Genomic DNA, 10,922 nt, shown 5'->3' on the forward strand with positions numbered 1-10,922 from the left:
ATTTAATGTGTCTCATTTCAGCACGATGTTGCATGTTCAAATGACAGATTTTCGTGATTTATTCAAACAGGGGAAAAGTCGATGTCACAAGATTTTACATACAGGTATCTAATTCAACAAGCTATCATCTCCCCAATTCTCTGCTTTTTGAAGGATAGGTCTTCTTATAAGCTTTTTAATGATATATGAAACATTATTGTGTGAATAATGGTTCCCAAGATAATCAACAATTAGGATTTGCCTCTAGCACCTGTGTAAAAATAACAACATGCATATTTTCCCTTCAATTAACTGACATAATTGTGTTCCCAAGATCTGTATGTAGGCCTGGCCTCTGGCCTACGTTGGCTTAAGCCTGCCATAAAGCACATAACATTTCTATCTCCAACGGCTAATGCCCATTTGCCCTTGTATTCCTTGAGCAGAGGGCATAACTCACCCACTCACTCATGTGGTAGTCTCCAGTAACTTGTCACTTGTCATTAGCTCAGGGATAGGAACCACAAAATGAGTTTTTAATTACAACTATTTTACAAAGTTCAACCAATTAAGGACTGCCCTCCGTTTACACAGTTCTTAGCACCTAATCTCAATACATTCCTTCCAAGACACTGCTGTAGCTTCAAAGACATTTCCAGATAATAAGGGGGCAGTTACAGTTTGGATGTTCAGCACAGGCCAAAGCCAATTCGTATGATCAGAGACTGGTGATTTTAAAATACATGTTTACTTCCATTACATGGTGCCTGCTTCCATATCTTGTATCACATCTGATACATTTTGTTTCCATCTTCCTTCTCACTGTTTATTTACAAATAGTTTTACTGTATCCACCAGTTTCCTTACAGTCCGAGTAGTTTCATATTTAAAATGTTCCTTGTTCTTAACTGCAAAATGCACACATTTTCATGGTCTTTCTATTTTAGCAAATGAATATGCATTTTCATGGTTTTGCAGTTGAAATTAACTGCTGGCCTTTTCTCTGCCTGTCCAAAGTGTGCTTTCCAATTACAAGAAAGTATTTATGCACTTTTAGGGCCAATGTGGCCAGAGCAGGTCATTGGTCTTGGAGCTATATTTGCCCCACAGATTCTTTCATGATATTAATACATGGCCAGGCTACTTTCATGTTCCACTGAGGGACTTTCAGACTTCAGCTAAATTCATTTTTATGAGGGATCTGAAAGTGATGGCTGTGACAGCTCCATGTCTACACACATATTAGCTAGCATCTGGCAATGTTTATGGGGCCTAGACTATAAAACTAGTTTGAACATGATGAATAAAATGGGTATTTACTGTGGCCTCTGTCTTGTGATTGAAATTCCCATGATTGGAACTAGTTGCTCTACGCCGAGTCCAGCTAAATGTTCAAGCATGTACAATTGCAAGTAAAATGAACATTCCATGTTATTCAAAGTTTAATGAAAGGAATGACAAGCTACAGTGGAACTTCAAATGATGCTTCTTTTAATATTTAGCTTCAAATTGTTGTAGTTAAATGAAATGTATGCAATACACGATTATTGAAACAAATAAAAGGTTATTATTATTTTTTTTTATTTTTGTATTTATTTGCTTTAATCAAATAAATTATTTTTACAAAACTTTATCTGCAGTAATAGGTTAGCTTTCAAGTTTATTTAATTTTCACGGATTTAGCTTGCGTTATCAGCCGACCTGCGGCCCTTTGATTTTTTTGATTTTTTTTGTTGGTCCAATACATAGTGTGGGGCCCTTATTCAAGGGTGGTTTCAAGTTGACTCAACGCATGTTGGAGGATTTTTGTTGTTGCCGTTAGCCACGTCGGCCTATCGCCGCTGATCATCCTTGACCACCAGCAGAGTTCCGGCTCCAGCGATGGATCAGATGCAAAGTATTGCATATAGTGAGTCGTTAATTTGTCTGTTTCCCTGCAGCTGAGGAGAAGATGCCGTATTGTTTCCTTTTCATTTGGGTTGTGACATAGTCGACAATTACTCGTATCTGAAAGTCCTCTAATAGCTTTGATCTCATTCGTTGGGAGCAGGTTGAGCCTTGCTCTTAGGAGGCAATTTCAATTATACAAGTGCACTTTTCTTCTCCGTGCTTGGTACCCAGAAACATGACACTGGGCCTCATTACGACCCAGGCGGACTTCGCGGTGCTAAATGCACCGCGAAGCATGGCGGAAAGCCGCCGATAGCGCCATGGGGGTTGGCGGATTTACCGCCCCATTCCGACCTCGGCGGAGCGGTAAATCCCCAATCCCCATTCTGCCCTTCCCCATTCCCATTTTTGCCCCATAGGGTATAATGGGAGTGGGGAAGGAGTTAATTACGCCACCGTAAAATACGGTGGCGTAATTAACAACGAGGTCCCGTAGCGCCATGGTTTTCTCCGCCTGGTAAAACCAGGCGGAGAAAACCTCCATGGCGCTACGGGAACTCGTAGTATGGCGGAGAGGTACGCCATGCACTACGCTGGCGTAATACCCTCTCCGCCAGGGTCCTAATGAGGCCCACTGTATCTGGAATCGTATTTTCTTTTAAAGGGGCCATAGAAACAGTTACAATTTGTCTCTCGGGTACACACACACACAGAAATGTAACTCGCAAGTGCAAACTTTCAATCATGGCAGTGAGTAAGTGGTGAAATCCAACAAAAGGCATCATTTTTCAAACAGTGCCTCTCTCGCTCTATAGAAACTGAGGATTGGCTCTCGGTTCCACAACTACATACATTCTTGTAACTGTAATTGTTTTGCAAAAGTGCTTAATGCTGATGTAACTAGTAGGGCAATCCCCTCTCCTATAAGAAGATTCACCTTTTTGTAATTTATGTTGGCCGACTAGCCTATGCCAGAGCCTCTATCGAGGTTGTTAATATGAAATGGACTGTTAAAAAAATCGTGTTTGCATCAATGTGCTAGTTCTGGGTATGCACAAGTGGCACTGCATCCCCTTCCCAAAGAGAAACAGTATGGCCACTGAGCAACTGGCATGACCCTTCTGTTCCCTATCGTTTGAACTGTTTCCTGGGGCCCACGTGGTAGCAATTAGACTGAAGGCTTGCCCCTCCATATTGTCACACTTCACCTTTGATTATGACCTGGTCATGCAAAATCCGCTTGAACTATGCGTGACCGAAAATGCAAATGTTCTTCCAAGCAGCCAATTTAAGACTTTTAGATGACATATGTGGTTCAGGTGGTAAGGAAAGCTCAGGTGGATCTTAAAAATTAAGGTAGTAAACAAATCCTGTGTGGGGATGCTTACTTTTTCTGGGTTGGCACAAGAGATCCATGTCAAGCAGCAGACTGCAAGCGGTATATGGATGCAGAACAGGTGCTTCAAAAAGCAGAGCAGCTTTTTCCATGTCTTTAAAGTAATGCATCCTTTTCTGTAGGTGCATTATTTGCCATAGAACAACAATATGGACTAATAGATGGAGGGTCGCACTCATTTCTCGCTTCTCATATATCGATAAACTTGTTTTTTTCCAAATCAATTTTCATTTATTATGAGTAATTATTGAATGTTTAAAAACAAGACAAATTACATAAACCATTTGCTACACAGATTTAACACAACCTATCTTAGGCTCCCATATCCCTCCCCACCTTTCAATCACTCTCATTGAGTCTCCACACACTTTCTTCAATATATACATGAATGACCATCTATACTAGATCACTCTCAACAATTCTATTCACAAATTTTTGGTTCCCTATGTCCATTCTCGAGTGACTCAATCGGTCTGTAAATATTTTCACAGATTTTTGGTTGACACGTGTTTCGGTTGTCAATATTGGACTTCATAAGTAGCATCCATTCGTTCAAGCAACCTTCATCAGAACAAAAACAGGAAACTCAATAAGTCCTGTTTCACACTGTAGGGTGAGCCACATCACCTATAAAAACAAATAAAACCCATTGTCAACTCCATTTTTCCGTCAATCCCCCTTATTCATTTATCACATTCAAAGTGTTTTCAAGTGACTTTACACAATGATCACGTCATCTAACTCATCTCCATCTATTGTTTATGGGGGAGGTGCAGATGTAATGGATCAATCCTCATTCCACTTTCTGGTCAAACCTAGAAGATGAAATGACGGAGACTCAGAGATCTATGGTCTCCTAATTCCAAAGGAGCAACTCAATCCTGATCGTAAAAAACATATTCATATGCAGCGGTGTACTCACTTCTATTGTAGAGGACACAAATAACTATCTTCAGGTTGATGTTGTGTGTTTACTGAATAATTCTTTTGCACAATATTTTACAGATCCTTCTGACATTGGCCTAAAGAATAAAATAACATAGACTCATTTACCTCTGGTCTCCCAGTTCCAATAAGGCAACTCAGTTGTGATAATTAGAAAATAGGGAGACATGTGTACTAACTTTTGTTTTTAGGGTACATGAATAATTGTCAACCAATCAATATTGTTTATCCACTGAATCTTTATTTTACATGGTATTGAGTTCATATGAAATTCGTTGACCTTAAATAGATATCCATTTTTCAGTCATCTTAGCCATTCCTAGATTCTATCTCAAAACCTCTGTATACTTACTCATACAATCCCTGTTGTCCAGTGCCGCTGAATGCTTCTTAATGAGGTACACTAATGGTCTATATTGGATCTTCTTCAGCCAGTCCTTGGCCTGCATATAGACTTCATATTTGGTTGAATTCCCTTTACGTCACTAGAAATCAACAAAAGTATGATAAATAATCTTAAGCAGAACCCATGGGGGTGCTTACATCTATTCTGGATTTTACACCAGAATGTCTCACTTGGCCATAGTGTAAACTTACATATTGATCTTTTTATTATAGCGATCAAATTGTAGTGCAACCTGCATCTGCATCCGCCGTCTCGTCGCTTTGCTTAATACTGCTGAGTGCAGTTAGTTTCGTACATCTGCTGATATTAAAAAACTCATACTGGGGAGGAAGGGAACCAAATCACTAATCAATCTCCATTTAGTAATTATCCATTGCTATACACAATATATCTTCTCCTGTCTGACTCAAATGTTATTCCTAAGCGTTAATACAAACCATAACGTATCATCTCTGTATATCTAGAACTCACTTCTTAGCTTAAATTATTGATTGTCAGCACGGTATATCTATTTTTACGTGTATATTCATTACACTGGTTCTGCCCCTTGGCCACATTGCTGACCGCTATTGGCTAGCAATAGTCGCTTTCTAATTCGAAGATACCATCTCTCTAGGTAATCATTTCGTCATGAGCAGTACACGTTCCTCTACGTGCCATACTATAGGGCACCATCTGTTCATTCACCCCGCCAAATGTCTAAAATCTCTATATTACGATATATTCCTCTCCTTCTAAATAGCAATAACCAGTTTCCAAACCAATGCGGTTATCCCACATCTCCCATCTACATGGTTTAACTGTTCTTACACTTACCTCGGCACAGAGCGATCTCGTCTCCCTTTCAATTTGCAATGCCAACTCGGCGTCTACACTATGTAGAGGGCGACAAGGAAAGGCACCCGCGTCGCCTTCCATTCTATTAAACCTTCCATTCATGGTCAAAGAAAGGGTACTAAACAATGTTCTCCCTTCTCATTGTCTCTGTCTATATTTACAATTGTCATATAGACCTGTATTTGATAGATGTATTTCTACAGTAATAATGTCATAATCGGATGCCATTAGCCTTATTTGGCAATGCATAGTGAAAAAGAAACATAGTGAAAATCAAAGCACCGCACTGGTTCCCTATGGTTACTGATTCTGTATATCCTGTTTCCTCAGGACTTCTTTATGTGAGAGACTCTTGCATGTAGCGTCATTAGCCTAAATCTCAACATTGAATAAGAAGTAGAAACCTCAATCTCGCTATCCAGGGACAAATACTGCATCTCTCCTGCACATTTTTCTTTCATTAGAAAGACTTTCTAATATTTTCAACAGCTTTGGTTTCCAAAAGACAGGGGTACACTGTATTTATAGGCATGGACATAAACCAAATCCAAAATTAGTCATTACCATTGGTATCTCTTTAGGCAACCATCAGTACAATCTTTTTGGGGGCGGCCCATGCCAAGCCCAACTTGAGTGTTTGTTTCCGCTTCTGTAATGCTACAACATGTTCTGAATATATTGGCTTGAAGCCTGCACAGAACAATTGCCAGTGTTTATGATTGGCTCAAAACATACCCACCCTATCACTCATTGGTAGTGTAATGTTGCCTTAATGCAGGCATGGTTGCTGTGTCTTCTCTGCTGTACCACAGTCATGACACCTAATAAGGCTCGAACCTGTCCGAGGTGTTTGTATTCTCGTGAAAAAGAGATGTGTCCTAGCAGTTGGGATGGTCTGCCACTTTTGGGGTGCAATTATCTAGGTTTTACATATGCTCCCCCCTTCAGTAACGGTACAGCAGACTACAAAGGGTGGTACTAGAGACAGCCAACAGTAATTGCCAATGGTTATGAATAATTAAAAGCTTTTTCAACCCATTGCCCCCTATAGTTGCATCAGAATAGGTGTGTTGCAGTAATGCTAGGCATTAGGACCACTCCACAACATAGACATTAAAGCAAGCACAGCCATGTGCTGCTGGGTGCCATTGGGGGGTTTACTTGAAGTTCCACCGAAATATATGTTTGGAAAGCACTCAGAAAATCTGTACCTGTGGCTGAGTACAAGAAATTACCAATACCAACACCACATAACCTGGCTGCAATCTGTTTCACACGGTAGACAATGTGTAACATCACACCCGCAATCACATTCTTAAAAACACCTTGGAAAGCATAACTGGCATAAGAGCGGAGTCTGACGCTGAACATACTGCACGTCTCTTTTCCTCGCACATACTGCGCTGGGTTGGGGCCTTTTCTCCGCATGCTCTGCGGCTGGCTTAGCCCGTTGCATATAATTATGGTCGTGATATTTGAGGGCTGGTATAGTCCCTGCCCGGGACCATCCCCGTGGTGTGGTGTTAAACGCATGTGGTTTTCATCATCGAGAGATTTGTTGGCTTTAAAAGCGCCCAAGTTTTTTTAAATATCTTCTTGGCGCTTTAACTATAGCCTTCATTCGTTTCTACTGGGTTTGTGGTTGGCAGAGTTTGAGCATGTACCACGCATATTGCAGTTTAGGGATGACTGGCAGCTTTAAGGCTTCCCAATACAGCCCCAGTCGCGCGCACTGGACACAAACCCATGCAAGCACTAGGTAGATGAATTCTGCACTGGAGTGCCCCTCCCCATCTTATACCACTAACTGAAGTATGCATTAAAATGCACGGTGTATAACTACGCCCACAGCCCGGTGATCGAGTCTGTTGGGATTGTGTGTTTGTCTTTAGCTGAGCAAATGCACGCTCGGGTTTTTTTTATGAGCGCTCGTGGTTTCACGGCGTCTTTTTTTCTTCGTGGCTGGTTCATACATGTCTCTTTCTGAGCTCCCCTTGCCAGCGGCAGAAGGCTCCCAGGCTGTCAGCGCGCGGCTAGCATTCCCCGTGTAGCTGCCGTGCTGTTGCACGCCTCGCTGCGTGTGCAATGCATGCACCGGTGCCCACCTGGTACCAACACATAGAAAAGCACGCTGTCAGCACTTGACTTTGCGCGAGGGATCAGGAGTAAAGTTTTGCTCAACGTAAGCCTGGAGGGAAGATTCTGGTGCCAGCTTTTAAGAGCGCGCTGCCAGTCCCGCTGAGCTCCTTATCGGAATGTGTGTTGTTTTAATGGGCACAGTCGGAAAGCCACGCCTTTAAGTGACAATTTCTAAGGAAGTTGAACTCTGCTCCCCGTCATTTTCTTTCCCACTCACAGGCTCACTCACGCATATCCGCCGATCTGTCTCTCCCTTGGAGTCTCTCTCGCGAGTCCTTCCCCCCACCCTTCCCTCTCGCCTCTCCCCCTATCTGAAACCCGCCCACTTTCTCTCCCTGCCTCTTTTTTTTGTATCTCTCTCTGGAGGAGGCGGGCAGACTCGGCTCGTCTGGAGGAAGCTTTCAATGTGGCAAAGCAGCGCCGTGCACTTTGGAGCGACGATTCCGAAAAATGCAACTTTAACGGCACTTTTCACCGTCAGATCCCGGAGTGTGGAATGGCACCCAGGCAGATCGCATGGTTACAGGATCAGAGGGCCGATCCTGTGAGGTAGGAAGTGGGGAAATGGGTTATGCTGGAAGCTAAGCTCCCCTTGCCCGAGATATAGGCTTACGGACAACTTTCCCGTGCGTCGTTTTCGAACGCCTAACCTCACCCGCGCCTTATGAAATATTCTTATTCGGTATTTTACATTCTCAAGTTTAAATGATCAAGGGTGCCACCCGACAGCCCCCCGCCACGCTACCGGGAAACTCCTCGAGCCGTGCTATCCCTGCAGCACGCCGCCAAAGTATGAATGAATGGCGGCAGTTAGGCTAAAAAAAAAAAACCGCCGCGGAGAAATCGCCTCAACCACGTTAACCCCATGTTCTCTCTCCTTTCAGGTGATCGCTGCCATGAACGCCGCTTGCCCTGCCTCCAGAACCGACTGACTGCCCAGGACCATGACTGAGGAAGTTTTCGCCTCAGCCTTCCTGAATGTCACTGCCAGCACTTTCCTGTCCGGCGGCTACCCCGCGGGCAATGCCACCGCCAAGTGTTCCCTGACCAAGACTGGCTTCCAGTTCTACTACCTGCCCGCCGTCTACATCGTGGTCTTCATCACGGGCTTCATCGGCAACAGCGTGGCCATCTGGATGTTCATCTTCCACATGAAACCCTGGAGCAGCATCTCGGTCTACATGTTCAATCTCGCCCTGGCCGACTTCCTGTACGTGCTCTCGCTGCCTGCCCTCATCTTCTACTACTTCAACAAAACCGACTGGATCTTCGGCGACGTCATGTGCAAGCTCCAGCGCTTCATCTTCCACGTCAACCTCTACGGCAGCATCCTCTTCCTCACCTGCATCAGCGTGCACAGGTACACGGGGGTGGTGCACCCCCTCAAGTCCCTGGGCCGGCTCAAGAAGAAGAACTCCATCTACATCAGCGCCCTGGTCTGGTTCATCGTCATCGCCGGGATCTCGCCCATTTTGTTCTTCTCGGGCACCTACACGCGGAAGAACAAGACCGTGACGTGCTTTGACACTTCGGCGGACGAGTACCTGCGCAGTTACTTCATCTACAGCATGTGCACGACCGTCTGCGGCTTCTGCATCCCCTTCATCCTCATCTTCGGCTGCTACTGCATGATCATGAAAGCCTTGATTTTCAAGGACATGAACAACGCCCCCCTGAGGAAGAAGTCCATCTACCTGGTCATCATCGTGCTCACCACCTTCTCCGTCTCCTATCTGCCCTTCCACGTCATGAAGAACTTGAACCTGAGGGCCAGGCTGGATTTCCAGGCCCCCGAGCTCTGCTCCTTCAATGACAGGGTCTACGCCACCTACCAGGTGACGAGGGGGCTGGCCAGCCTCAACAGCTGCGTGGACCCCATCCTCTACTTCCTGGCGGGGGACACCTTCCGGAGGAAGCTGTCCCGGGCCACCAGGAAGGCTTCCCGCAGGAGCGAGGCCAACGTGCAGTCCAAAAGCGAGGAGATGACGCTCAACATCTTGTCAGAGTACAAGCAGAACGGAGACACGAGCTTGTGAAGTAACGGGGTAAAGTGACCGAGGCACTGCACACGGGGGAGCCCGTCCCCACGCCTGCTGGGTCGTGTGTTCACGTGGAAGCTGCAGGCTCTCGGGCTGTCCCTAGTTGTTACAGACACTTATGAGTCGCTTTCACACGACTCCGCTCTAAAGTGAGCGCCAGTGACACGTTTCCTGTACACATGTGCTGTTCTCTCTGGTGCGCGCTGGTTTAAAGCGCAGTAGTTGGTCAAATGGGGATCGTGCCCTGCCAAGGAGTCTCCTCACACGGTCTGATTGTACGGAGCCAGAGAATGCCAAAGGGGCCCAGCACCCCGCTCCCCCCTGCTGCCGCTCGCAGTCGCCCTCTCTCCCTTAACCCAGAGGGGGCGTGAGTCGTGCTGTGCAGACTCCACGAGCCCTTAACACCGCACCCATTGCACAACGGCGAGGCGAGCACGGTGGGTTCTTGACGTCTGCAAAACTTTGTTTTTTCTGTGAAGTGAAACCGCAGCTCCAGTGTGGCTAGGGAATAAGGGGTTAATCTAGAGTCTCGGGGCTCTGGTGAATGGAGAGAGAGCAGGGAGGCGGGGGCTGAGAACAGCGGGCAGCAGTTTAACTCAAAACGCATTTTAACCTTTTTGGCACCGTTCCTCTTTCACACCATCCATGCGTCTGCCTCTAATCCCTGTATTTCAGCACCATGGCACCTCTCTCGATTCCCAAATTGTTCACTAATCTTGATTCATGGCGTCCCCTTGCTTTTCATTCTCGGAGATGTTCGCAGCTCCCTTCTCTCTCCTCAGAGTTCCCTAGCAGCGTTCCTTACCTAACCCCTGCTGGCATCTGTGCACGCGCGTGCTCTCACTCCCTCTTCCTGCATCTCTCGCTCACAGGCTCGCTCATACACATGTACATCTAAAACATTCCCATGCATTACACGTGTTTGGCCAGTCGCTTTTTCCACAGTCTCTTCAAAACCCACGATCTGTGGTAATGACGTCACACCGCCATTCCACGACCCTAACAATGTACACGTGAATTGAGGTTTCTGCGCCAATGGCAAGCCAAATGATATATATATATATATATATATATATATATATATATATATATATATATATATATATGATGGGACGTGTGTTATAGTCGTGTGATGCCACCCCCGGGCTCAGTTTCCTTTTTAATATCAAGACCAGAACCCACACAGGACATTCTAGGACTGCACTGCGCAGTGACACATTAATTAGCATAAAGGCCCGGCGGTGAGCTAGCCACCTCCTTCCCTAACCGATGAAAAACGAAGACTCGGTTA

At 45.2% G+C, this 10,922-nt stretch overlaps 1 protein-coding gene across 1 annotated transcript; it reads left to right on the plus strand.

Moving 5' to 3' along the window:
• The first annotated feature begins 7,950 nt into the window (after positions 1–7,950).
• On the plus strand, positions 7,951–10,693 carry P2RY1 (purinergic receptor P2Y1). Its single transcript, XM_069618405.1, has 2 exons — positions 7,951–8,141; positions 8,477–10,693. The coding sequence occupies exon 2, from the start codon at positions 8,537–8,539 to the stop codon at positions 9,626–9,628; it is 1,092 nt and encodes a 363-aa protein (XP_069474506.1). The 5' UTR covers positions 7,951–8,141; positions 8,477–8,536; the 3' UTR covers positions 9,629–10,693.
• Positions 10,694–10,922: the final 229 nt, after the last annotated feature.

This window comes from Ambystoma mexicanum, chromosome 10 (genome assembly GCF_040938575.1).
Source record: "Ambystoma mexicanum isolate Mex_15411 chromosome 10, UKY_AmexF1_1, whole genome shotgun sequence".
Taxonomy (NCBI): Eukaryota; Metazoa; Chordata; class Amphibia; order Caudata; family Ambystomatidae; genus Ambystoma; species Ambystoma mexicanum.